The 13,732-nt window shown below is 35.2% G+C and overlaps 1 protein-coding gene across 3 annotated transcripts in view; it reads left to right on the top strand.

Annotated features, from left to right (window-relative positions):
• Positions 1-13,732, top strand: part of ALCAM (activated leukocyte cell adhesion molecule) — a 209,835-nt gene that overhangs the window by 183,501 nt on the left and 12,602 nt on the right. For 2 of the 3 annotated variants that reach the window (XM_023212407.2, XM_023212425.3), the window contains 3 exons: positions 988-1,120; positions 3,025-3,063; positions 3,352-3,469. In XM_023212407.2, the coding sequence (XP_023068175.1) occupies positions 988-1,120; positions 3,025-3,063; positions 3,352-3,469 (290 nt within the window). The remainder of the gene's footprint in view (positions 1-987; positions 1,121-3,024; positions 3,064-3,351; positions 3,470-13,732) is intronic. The other variant, XM_023212416.2, reaches the window with a different exon arrangement.

Raw genomic sequence — 13,732 nt, 5'->3', positions numbered from 1 at the left:
CATGAGGATAAAAATAATAATGCCATCTTTCATTGTCAAGGAGAAAGATTGATTCTGGCCCACTGGGTGATATGTTATTTTTCTTGTTCTAGGTTTGCGCTGATGCATCCATAATCCTTTATTTGTTCCCTCTCAGATTTATGGTGAATCTGTTATTTTACAACTATAAGATGTCTCTGCCCCTTCTCCACCCCCAGCAACTAGAAGATACCCAAAACATGAGCCTAGCTCTTGTCCTCAAGGCACTTACCATGTAGTTGAGGAGAAAGCAAACAGTATAGAAAGAGAAAAATGTAGGGAATGAGTTCATAAGTTGACCAAGAAATGAGTGCAAGTACATCATTTGCCTCAACCATGTTGGGTTTAGGAGTCAAATCCTAGGGATGAGATTAAAGTAAATTGTACTTTATATTTGAAGGAATTAAATGCAGTGATTACCCTCATTAACACCTCACAAACATTAGATGGACAGCAATCACTGAAAAATCATCCATCCTCTGTATTTACAACAGAAAACTTCAGAAAAAAATGGTTTCATATACCCATGAGCAAATTATACATACATACGTACTTTGATATAATGGTTTAAGATAAAGGAATTAATTCCCACAGTGAAGAACAGTGACTAAATTTATAAATAATTAAAGTTATATATTTACTGACAGAAAATTGGTCATTAAATAGTCACCAATTATTTTGAAACAGGTATCATCAGGCCAAAATATTGACTAAACCTGAGATTCTATTTAAAAATAAGAGTTTAACTTAATTATTAGAATTCACAAAAACCCAGAAATTTCATTATGGATTTACTAACCTTTGTAGATATTTGCATACGTAGGTCTTGATCTATGATCTTACATAGCTTTTGAACACCAGAATGCTCTACAGAGCCCCACACCTATCCTATTACATTCATTATTACTCTTTCCTATGCTTTTTAATCCATTTTCATTTCTAAACCCATCATTTTTCTTCTTTTTCCAGACAGAGGAATCTCCTTATATCAATGGCAGGTATTATAGTAAAATTATCATTTCCCCTGAAGAGAATGTTACATTAACTTGCACAGCAGAAAACCAACTGGAGAGAACAGTAAACTCCTTGAATGTCTCTGCTAGTGAGTATTTTATTTCTGGCATTACAAAAGTAAGAAAATTTGAAGTTATTCTTCATTAGTTTAAAATCTTCAATTCCATCTTCCTGTACTGCATTATGGTAAGTTTTATTTATTTATTTTGCATTTGGTATCATCATCATAAAATTATTTTTTCTTTTTTTCCTGGTGTCCATTCTTGTACTATCCTTGTCTTGACAGTTAAATCATTTCATGTTTTATGGGTCAGAGGCCTTATCCTGTACAGGAATAGTTCTCAAAAACAACAGAGAACAAAAAATAAGTTTCTCTTATTTAATTCATGCTTTATGTTCAGAGTGGAGGTAATTCAAAGATCATCTTAAAACATTTTTGTGGCAGTTTTAAATTTGGTAAATTTTTAATTCCCTTTGGTCTATTATTTTGCCTTCTAATCCTTTGTGGTATTTATCCTACCCTTATCAACATAAGGGTACTAGAATGCCACATGTTTAAAGTCATTTAGCAAACTAGCAAGAGTGATTTTAGAATTCATGAATCTAGTTTACAAAATTGTTCCTTTTGTCATATCATATTTGAACTATAGCCAAAAATCAAATAAGTGAAACTATCTCAGAGAATGTGGAAAAATCTGTCGATGTTGAAATCAGGGTAATACATACATACCAACAACAGCTTCTTCAGAAAACAATTGTCATTTAATGTGAAATTGTCCATAATCTTCAATTTTATAGTTATTCCTATTGCTTTGTCAACCTTAAATCAGGACTGGCCTAGAATGAGGCTCAGTTCTGGACAGGATGCTAACTGACCTGCCAAACTTTCATTCTTCATTCAGCTGGAAACCTGTATGTGACATTAGCAGGCTAGGACTACACTAGCTGGGAATTAGCAAGAGCTAGGAGAAAATAATCGTCAAAAAATAATGGTCCCTCACAGATTATGACTGGAATAGAAAGGCCTAATGGATTGACAGGAGAAAAGAACCAAACAAATTTAACTCTAAAATAGGAGCATTGACTTCTCAGAATGCAATTCAGTGAGTATTGATTTGTCCCACCTAGAAAGAGAACCTACCCTTTCGTCCTGAACACAAGTTTCTCTTTTTATGTTAACCCATTGAATGTTATGCTTCAGTTTTCTAGGCCTTGCAGTGACTTTATCAACATTTAATACAGTCATTTTCAAACTCAGTGAGCACCTCCTGAGATGCCAATTTAGTATGTATGAAGATAGGTACGGGAATCTGCATTTTATCAAATGTCACTGGCAGTTCTGATACATGCCCATGTACTTTGAAGATTATTTATAAAGTTTAATGTTAGATAATAATTCAGCACAGTGGTAATTCTTAAAATGGACCAAGAGCATGGCACTATCAGGGTCATTGAGAGGGCTTTGCAAACTTCATATATGTTGCTTCTTAATCTCGGAGGTATCCCCAGTCCGTTTGAACCTCTACTCCTACTACTTTGAGAACATCTGTAGTCCTAAGTCCTTGACACCAGACAAAGACAATGAATTCTCCTATATCAGGGCAGGAAAGTTGAGAAAAGTTGATAAACACCACACTGTAGACTTCCTAGGTGCCAGCTTGTTTCCCTAAAAAAAGAATGACTATTAAAAGGTGGTAGATAGTGGGAAAATCAATATGGATTTCAGATTAATTCTATAGGCCATCAGTTATGAAATTTTCTATGGTAGATTAATATCTTTGCAATTGTAGCTCCTCTCCCTTCCTTAAAACAAGATTAATTTCTTTGTAGGCAAGGTCATACTTTATTAAGTGTGATTTTTTTTTTTTACTCTTAGTTGTAGAATAGACATTTTATCTTTGAGTATTATTACATCTTACTATAATGGTAAAGGTGACTTTCATATATCAACAAATTTTGTTTTTAATTTCATATTAACATTTTTCATTTCAGTAAGTATACCAGAACACGATGAGGCAGACGAGATAAGTGGTAGGTACTATGCTGCCGACTCTTCTTCCTTAACTATCAGCTCAAGATTTATGAAGTGTCATGGTATAAGTAATTTTCTCAGCTGTCCACAATTTCGACTTGAATTAAAATACCAAATGAGACAAGATAGTAAGAATGCTAAAATTTTACCCTTTAAAAATCACAAGTTTGCATGTTAATTACCGTAGTGAGTTTTAGTCATTTTTAATACAAAGTAGTAGCTAGATTGACTTTCTGAAAATCCTTGGCATTGTCTGTAATTGCATGGACTTTTCTTCTTTGTTGCAGATGAAAACAGAGAGAAGGTGAATGACCAGGCAAAACTCATTGTGGGAATCGTTGTTGGTCTTCTCCTTGCTGCCCTTGTTGCTGGTGTCGTCTACTGGCTGTACATGAAGAAGTCAAAGTGAGTTGTGGAAAAAAGATCTTCATCGTTCATTGAATTTCACTGGGAGGAAATACAATGTACTAATTTTGCTCACTCCAGTTGTGCATATAATTTATACAATAAGGAAGATGTATCCCCCAAATCAGGTTGATTATATATTTTGTTTCAACTAATTTTGACTACTTTGCCCTTGTCAGGGACATGGCCTGGGATACTGTTTCGCACGTGTCCCTTTATTTGTCTCAATCAATAGTCTGAATTCAATTATTTGATTTTTTCAGTGCTTGAGTGAATTTTTTAAAGCCTATACTTCCTAAAGGTCAACCACCATAGACCTTTTGGTTGAGACTAGAGAAGATTAATTAAAAGCACCTAGTACATCTGTCTTGTAGGGACTGCCAGGTAGGTCTTTGCAGTGACACGTCTGGCCAGCAATAAAACTGCTACTGAGGTAGGAATATCTTATTGTTATTACTCCCATATTCTGGTTAGTTGACTTTGATCCATATGAGAGTCTATTTCATAGAAAAACATGTCATTATGTCAATTTGAATTTTTAAAAATGGATTAGTCAAAGTACCAAGACTACTTTAAAAATTCTGTAGAGATGTTAGATTAAACATTATTAGTTGTATGATATTACAGATAGTATGAACCTTACAAATTATCTAATGTGGTTTATAAGGAAAATTTGATAAACTAATAAAGATTCTTAACATACACACATGCCTTATACTTCTCATCATCTCACTCCCAACCTTAGATTCAGATGCAATTGATAGGGGTGGGGTTCCAGCATTTGCACTTTTAAAAAGTTTCACTGGTGATGCTGTGGCATGCTGCTAGTTTCAAACACAGGTTTTAAACCACCTTATCTTATAAATGAGTAAATTAATTTTTGCAATGGGATGTCTATGGCTAATGGAACTTTGTACTTCATTTTATATTTTCCTTATGTCTGATATGTCCCCTTTAAAAAACATAAGAAAGTTGATTTAAAAGAAAATCAAAAGAAAAATCAGATTTAAATCAGGACCCATGATCTCACCCTGTAAAGATGCCGACTCCAATGAAGCAATATTCAAATGGAGCTGCCATCCAAAGGAGGCAGAAGCTCTGAAATGGTGAAGTCACATAGCAGCATGAGCATGTTCTCACAGCACATCTATAAAGTACATACCATTATTATTCGTATTTTACATTTGAAAAATCTGAGGCAGAGAATGGCTAAATGACTTTCCTAAGGTTACATAGCTTGGAAGGCACAGAATCTTTATTTGATTTAAGGCAGTGATGTTTTAGAATCTTTGTGTTTAATGGGTAGGCCATACTTTATCTCACTGTGCTTTATTTTGTGCCACATAAGGCAGAAACATTTCTCCTGTTGTGTGTTGTCACTGATGTACATGATGCCCACTCTCACCTTATGGCACAACTGTTCCTCATCTTGGCCTTTCTCTCCTTAGTCTTAAGCAGCCCGCACCAATACTTGGTGTACAAGTCAGGATTCTCCAGAAAATCAAACCAGTAGAGGGTGTGTGTGTGTATGTGTCTGTGTACAAAGAAAGATGTATTATAAGGAATTGACTGACATGATTATGGAGGCTGAGAAGTACCAAGGTCTGCAGTTCCTGACAGCTTCCTAGCTGGAGACACAGTAGAGTTAATGTGTAGTTCCAGTCTATGTCCAAAAGCCTGAGAACCAGGAAGGTTTAAGTTCCAGTCTGAAACCCAGATGGGCTAAGACCCAGGAAGAACTAATGTTTTCGTCCCAGACTGGAAGCAAGAAAAAAACAATGTACCAACTCAAGTGGTCAGGTAAGGAGAAGTTCCCTCTTACTAAGCCTTTTTGTTCCATTCATATCTTCATTGATTAAATGAGGCCCACCCACATAGAGGAGGGCAATCTGCTTTACTTAGCCTACTGATTCGATTCAAATGTTAATCTCACCCAGAGGCACCCTCACAAACACAGCCAGAATAATGTTTGACCAAATGTCTGTGTACCACATGACCCAGTCAAGTGGACGTATAAAATTAACTCTCACAACTTGGTGACAAATACGTTCTTTTTCTCAATGAACATTTTAGCTATAAACACTTCACATGGGTTTGTGTCCATGGTATCTATAGAAAAGTTGGAAGACCTGTGCTATGTAAATGAAGGAAAAACAGACAGTTGCCCAGAGGCAACGTCCATTTTATAGAAGTTCTCCTATGTGTACAGGTTTCCTGATACTCGAATCTTGTCCTCCCTTTATAATCCGTGATAACTTACTCACAAATCCAACAGCTTGGGTTCTAGGGTGTTTTCATTTTATTATGACTTCTGATTCACTCCACAGTAATTTTATTTCTTAAAATAATGAACGTAAAATTTCCTTGTATCTTGAAAATTAGCTGAAAAAAAAGAAAAATACTATAATTCTCTACATTAGGGTCAAATACATGTTAAATTCTTGGAGCACCACCAACACCCAGTATTTCATCAGACACCATTTGTCCCTCTATGAATAAAATGTGTGTATGTGTTCTTTCCTTTGTTTCTTCGTGTGGTAACCCCAAATTAAAATCATGAATAAATAAATGCTGGACACTGGCTTCATGGTGTCTTTAGGTGAAAGCCTCAAGCATTTCTTTTGAAATATTTCATTAAATTAAGCTCAACTTCCACCACCTGACCTGACCATTCATCTAAATAACTGTTACCTAATTGAAAAGTTCACTAACTCTGACAGAGTTGATATTATTGGTAATCAAAGTAATAAGTTGCAATTCTCATCCAAAGCATCAAGGCTTTTTATTAAGAATGTGTGGAACACTTCGGATTTGCTAAGTGCTTTGCATTCCTGATTAATTATTCCTTGCTTGTGCCTTCTGAAATAAGCCAGCATTTTTGGAATACGAATTAGTCTCTTAACCCTTCAAGCTGTTCATTCAGAGTAAGTTCATATTCATAATAAGATCTTTCAAGTTAAGAATGTCTAAGCACATTTTTGTGATACGCTAGCAAAGCAGTGAAATTTTAGCAACATTTAGCTAAATTCTTTGCACTGATAATTTTGAAAGTCACTAGAGAGAGATAAGAAAAATAGTTTTTTATTTCTAGTAAAATTTAAGAGTACATTTGCTAATATACCTAGTGGTTATTCAGCCATCATTCACTCGTTATTCCACTAATAGAAGCTACATATTTTTATTATAATTTTCAAAAATAGAAAACTGCAGCAAGAAAGACTTAGCAATTGTGTTCTTTTTCTATTGTGAAATGACATATTCATTTAGGAGTAAGGACTCATGACTCTTTTGCTGCTTTAATCCATATGACTTCCCAATGGAAATTTTTTGTTAAAAAAAAACGAGAATAGATGACTCTGATTTTTTTCCATGTATGTAGGGTATTAACTATCAGAATCAGGAAAAGGCATTAATTAGTCCACCCTATATCTAGTCGTTTAACAGGTGGAAAAGCACTGAAGAACTAGAGATACTTCAGTGGTTACTTTCTACTATGTTTTCCATTTCTCTCCACCCTGTCCTCCAAACATGGTTTTTAGTTCTACCGGAAGATAAATGTTACTATTTATGATCTATTCCTGTCTTGCATATCTCATAGTACAAGAACTAATGAAAAATTAAAAGAGCTGAAGTTAAAGGAAAAATGTAAAGGCAGAGTGATGTAGACACAAACTTCTTCACAAATATATTAAGACCGTAATCTCCAGGTTACTTGTGTTTAAGAGACTCTGACCTCCATACTTCCTATAACTAAACTGGACGCAAGTGTTAACCAAACATTTGTAATCTCAAAATAGTCATTGTGTAAATCTTGGAAACTTACTGAGAGATTTACCATTTGCAACTATGGAACTCAAGACTATTTTCATGAAAATTAGCGTGTAATATATAAATAATCTGGAAATCTAAAAGTCAGAAATACCCTTTGTTAGTTCTGCCTTATACGATGCTTTATTATTCCAGTACTCTCTTGGAAGAAAACAGAGACAATCCTAAATTGGCTGAAGGGCTAAAGAGGACTTGCCTACAATGCTGAAACCTCAATAAACAATGTTATGTTAACATTGTTAATTAAGCCTTTCTAGAATCCTTCCTGTTGGTGTCTCTTAATATATGGAACACGATCTTGCAAGAAAGTTGATTTTAACTGAATTCTATTTCCCAGTCAATACTCAGCTAAAAGCAAATATATGTTCTCATAAGGGAAGAGGGACTCATCACTGAATAAATTGAAAAGATAGTGCTGGAGGATCTCGTACAGCACATTTTAAGTAACTTTTCTCATTTATCACTACATGAGAAACTACTGCTTTTCTCTTTTTTTTTTTTTTTTTTGGTATTGTTTACTGAAATCCTCAACAATTTAATGATGTACATACCATTAACCCCATTTTGTAGTATCTAAGTCTCAGTGGGGTTAACCTGCTCAAGATATCATAAGTAGTATCTTATTCTAAATTCCATATAGTATTTTCAAATCTATTTTTCTCCCTTACCAGGACTTTTTTGGAATTAAAATTTTAGCTCTGACTTTGATTGGCTGCTGGCATTTAATTGGTATTATGGGGGAAAGGGCATGACCTTAAGGGCAGGGCTGACACAGCCTGTCTCTCTCCCCTTATATGAGAAGTCAGACTAATCCAAACATTGACTTCTCTCTCTTTCTCTACCCATGACCTGGCAGGCTGCCAGAAGGAAGAAAAGAATATACCTCACTATCTTATCAAACCATAAATAATAGAGGGGACTTGACAGGAAATAATGTGGAAATGCCAGAGTCTCCATCTAGTCAATCATAGGGTCACTGGCCACTCACAGAGCAGCACCGTCCATGGCCCTCTCCTCTTCTACTGCGTGTGACCTGAAAGTTTCCTCAAGGAAGAAAGGGCTTGCATCAAAATATAATGTGTTCCTATTTAAAAATGTCCTCTCTATATATTCATTTCATTTTATTTTTATAAAAAAGATTACACTTATTTTAAATACATTTTCCAAAGGTGAAGGAACAAAAACATCCCGTTCTCTGGCATGAGCCAAGCTGTATGTGTCCCATCATCTGCCCTAAAGAAACATTTTGAGCTGTGATGCTGAGTGCATGCAGGTGGCATCCTGTTTTCATGCATATTCAGTATAGTTGCATTTATTTTGATCCCCCAGCCTTTTACCTAATGGCTGTCATATTCACTATGGACCAAGATGGAAAAGCCATTTTCTGTTTTCACTGAGGACACAAGCATTCCCTATTTCTTTGTAGAGTCTTAGAAATTCTAAAGATATAAAATTTTAGTGAGGAGTTTCTTTGTAGAGTCTTAGAAATTCTAAAGCTATAAAATTGTAAGTTGTAGTAATAAGACCAACTATTTATTCTTCTCTATTTCCTTCTTCAATCAAGAAATTGCTGACAACTCTCAGTGGGGATTAGTGTCCTGCTCTCCTCGTCTAGTTTGTCATTAAACTTGGCCCAAGGGGAGACTCCTTCTACTGAGCTGTGACCAAAGAAGGGGAAAAAATAACCATACTCCTGGGCATGACCCTAAATACCTGCACAGGTGTCAATGGCCAGTTTGCCAGAAGTGGTAACTCTACACTGCCAAGATGCCAGTCCTAAATACCAACAGCTCTGGTACCTTCTGTGGTGTGAGGCAGGCATGCTCACGGAAAACACTCCTCTAACTATCAAAATATAAGGATTCCTTACACCCCGTCTAAGAGAGTTTTCAATTTGTTATACAAACTGAAAGCCTGCTTGGAAAACCTAAAATCTCATGTACTCTTTTACGTGTGAATCATTTTAACTGAGTATTGCTTTGGTTTTCTAAATATAAAATTCTATTATAGCATTTTATTGAACTTTTCCAAATGATATCAACCAGATTGTGATTTACTGGTTGCACCTACCACTGTTATCCCCCTTCACTTGTCCTGCCTCCTCCATTCTCTCACTGTACCATTGTTCAGTTAAAGGTATACTTAGGGGATACCCCCAAAACAATCCCCTACCCCTTTTGAGATCTCAAAACAAGTATAGAATATTGGGAAAATCTCACCAAAAAAGGTTTTAAATCTTCTGAAAATTTATTTGAAAGTGACTTTAGCCCTTTGAAGGCACTGCACTTAAGGGAATTTCACAGAACGAGGAGTTGAGACTTAGATTTAACTTCTCTTCTGCTACTCAGTAGCTTTATGGCCTTGGCCGTTAGCTCCCTGACTCGCCTTCAGTTTGGTGAGGCCCTGCATGTCACCTGCCAGCTGCTTTCACATACACTATCATATTTATCCTCACACCAGCTCTACGAGGAAATCCTGTTGTTTTCCCTATTTATAGACGAACAAGCATGCTTAAGAGGAGGGATTGTCTAAGATCTTGGAACTCAGACTTAACACATGAGGATAAAAACCCAGGCTTGCAGACCCCAAGGCTAAGAACCCTCTCTGCCTTGCACCTTAGACTAAAGGGTCACCTTTAGTGCTTCTTCGCACGGTAACTTACTATGATCCTGTAATTTAAGTTTTCTCTCATATTTAAGGTTGTTAAAAAGAGGTACCAATGAGAAAAATTTTAAATAAATAACCATCATAATGTATATTTTATAAGGTATAAAATATAGATGTATATATACCATATGTATACATATATATTTTAAAGCCAGCCAGGTTATGGTTTTTTGTTATGCTATTATAACAAAATACTATAAACTGGGTGGCTTTAAAAAAAACAAAAACAGAAATTTATTTCTCACAGTTCTGGAGACCGGGAATTTCAAGATCAAGGCACCAGCAGATCTAGTGTCTGGTAAGGGCCTACTTTCTAGCTCATAGAGGTGCCTTCTTGCTGTAACTTCACATGATGGCAGGAGGCAAGAGAGTTCTCCACAGTCCCTTTTATGAGGGCACTAATCTCATTCATAAGGGCTCCACCTTTATAGTTTAATCATGTGATGATCATGTCATCTATTCCAGGGGGACACAGACATTCAGTATATAGCAGTGACTACTACTCCTGTCAAGATATAGAGCATTCCATCACCCCAGAAAGTTCCCTTAGACTGCTTTTTTGTCCAACCCCATCATTCCTGTCTCCTTAGGAAACCACTGTGCTAGTTGTTAAGATCAGAGGTTGCTTGCCTAATCTTGAACTTCATACAAATGGAATTATAGAGAAGGCACTCTTTTATATTGGGCTTCTTCCCCTTAACATGTTTTTGAGATTATTCATGTTGTTACATATATTAGTGGCTTCTTTTTTTATATTGCTGATAGTGTTTAACCATTAGAATATGCCACATCTTTAAAATCCATTCTCTTCTTGGACGTCTGGATAGTTTCCAGGTTGGGCTTCTCTGAATAGTATGGCTAAAATAAACATTTTTATACAAGTGTTTTTTTTTTTTTTTTTTTGGCCATATGTTTCTGTTCTCCTGGGTAAAAACCTAGGAGTGGAATTGCTTGATCTTCCGGCAGACATTTGTTTATGAGAAACTACCATGCAGATTTCCAAAATAGTCATCCTGCTTACAACTCCCACCAGTCGCGTATGAGAGTTTTAGTTCCTTCGCATTCCTGCCTAAATCTGGTGTTATTCTGTTGAATTTTAGCCATTATAGGAGGTGTGAATTAATAACTAGTTTTGATTTTAACTTGCATTTCCTTGAGATCCAATAATTTTAAGCTCCATAAATATATTGGTTATCTTATATCTTCCTTTGTGAAGTGACAATTCAAATCTTGTACCTATGATTTTATTGGTATTTGTCTTTCTGTAATTGATTTGTAAGAATTCTTAACATATTTTGTATTAAAATCCTTTGACATATATAGATATATTTGAACATTTTTTTCCTAGTCTGTAGCCTGGTTTTCCTATACGTAATGTTGTCTTTTGATAAGCAGAAATTATTCCTTTTGATGAAGAACAGCATATCAATTTTTCCTATTATGTTAGTGCTTTTTGTGTCTACTATATGAAATCTTTGCTCATCCCAAAGTGGCAAAGGTATTTTCCTATGTTATTTCCTAGAAACTTTTGAACTTTGACATTTAAGGGTATGATCTATCTAAAATTTGGTGTCTAGTGTGAGATAAAGGTGGGATTTTGTTTGGCTTTTGGTTGTGCTATATCTATTTATCAAGCCATTCCAGCACTTTGTCAAAAGGACTTTCTTTCAGTCTTAACACATTTGTCAAAACTTAACTTACCATAATAGTAGGAGGCTTTCAACTGTGATAATCTTCTGGTTGTTTCAGAGATCTTATTTCTTTACATGTTCATATAAATTTTGGCAACTTGCAAATTTCTGTGCCACAAAAAAAGTTTTGTGGCATTAGCACTGCTTTTAATATACAAACAAATTTGGGTAGATTTGATAAACTACAAATATTTGGTCTTCAAATCCGTGATCATGTATCTCTTCCTTTACTTGGCTCTTTTCAATTTTTTCTTAGTAATATTTCAAATTTTAAATGTAGATACTTGATATGTCCTTAAAAGTTTATTCCTGTATGTTTATATGTTTTGCAGCTATTATAAATGCAATTAATTTTGTAATGTTTCGTTTTTCCTACTAGTATGTGAAAATGTGATTAATTTTTTATGTTGAAATGTATACTACCATCTTACTAAATTACCTTGTTAGTAGTTACTAGTTGTTTTGTGGATTCCCATGTAAACAATGATTGCATCTGCAAATGGGGATAACTTTACTCCTTCCCATCTACTTTATATACCATTTATCTATTTTGCTTGCTTTTTTGCACTCTTAGGCAGCTCCAATACAAGTCTGAATAGAAATGTTCAGAACAGACGTCTTTGCATGTTTCCAATCTTAGAGGGGAAATTGCTCAATAGTTACCATTATGTATGATGCTAGCTGTATATCCCTACCCAGAGTTACTCAAACTGCAGAGTTAAGGGTATAGTTCTCCACATTACCTAGTCTGCCCAAGAATTCTGACTCCACCTGCAAGGAGTTAGGGTCCAACCACAAAGTAAGAGGGAAGAGTACACACAATATCACCCTTATTTCTGACACCAAATGCAAGTTTTGGTGTTTCCCAAAACAGTCCTCAGGTTTGATAATTGACTAGAAAGATTCACAGAACTTACTAAAATTTTTATATTCCTGGTTATATTTATTACAAGAAAATGTGACGTTAAAAATCAGCCAAGGGAAGAATAAATAGGACAGAGTCTAAGAGGTTCCAAATGTGAAGTTTCCATTGTCCTCAGGGATATATTATTCTACCAGCATCGACGTGTGACAAAAGCATGGAGTATGGCCAACCTGAAAGGTTCACCCAAACTTTAGTGTCCAGAGTTTTCATTAGGTTTTATTACACAGGCATGATTAATTGGTTGAACTTAACCTCCAGCCTGTCTTCTCCTGAGGTCAATCTGATATCACATAGCTCAAAGCTCCCTCCTTAAACTATGATTGGCCTTTCTGGTGTCATTATACCCCACCCTAAGACTGATTAGTGTAGAAGGCCCTGCCCTGAGACATCTCATTAGCATAAGCTATCAGGTATAATTTAAGGAAGCAACATAGATAAGAAAGCCTGTATAACTCATAAAATTCCAACTGTTTAGATGTTGGCTCCCAGCAACTGAAAACAAAGGTCAGATCTTGCTTTGGATGAAGCCAAATTCTTTACTACAAAATATCCTTTATCAGGTTGAATAACTTTTTCACTATTCCTAGATTACCGGTAGTTTTTATCACAAATCATTGAATTTTCTCAAATATTCTTCTATATCTATTAAAATAATCATATTGTTTACTCTGTTAATATGGTAAATTACATTCATTGATTGTCGAACGGTAAGCCAGTCTTGCATTCTTGAAATACATCTCAGTCTATTATGGTGTATCATAATTTTTATATATTGATGGATACTATTTACTAACATTTTATTAACAATTCTTTTGTCTATGTTCATGAGGAATATTGGTCTGTAATTTTCTTATAACATTCCCATCAAGTTTTGGTACTAGAGTAATGTGGATCTTATAAAATGGATCGATAAAGGGACCCCATCCTCTTCTTTTTCCAAGATTGTTAATTCATTAAATGTTTGATGGAATTCAATGATGAAACTAAGTGGACCTTGCGTTTTCTTCATGAGAATTTGCTTCAAAACAAAATGTAATTTTTTTTTTTTTTTTTTTTTTTCTGTTTAAGACAAGAGTTTCACTCTCGTTGCCCAGGCTGGAGCGCAATGTCACAATCTCAGTTCACTGCAACCTCTACCTCCTGATTTCAAAT

The sequence above is a fragment of the Piliocolobus tephrosceles genome, chromosome 2 (genome assembly GCF_002776525.5).
Source record: "Piliocolobus tephrosceles isolate RC106 chromosome 2, ASM277652v3, whole genome shotgun sequence".
Lineage (NCBI taxonomy): Eukaryota > Metazoa > Chordata > Mammalia > Primates > Cercopithecidae > Piliocolobus > Piliocolobus tephrosceles.
The sequence above is the reverse complement of the archived record's forward strand: the minus strand, read 5'-3'. Positions and strand labels throughout refer to the sequence as shown.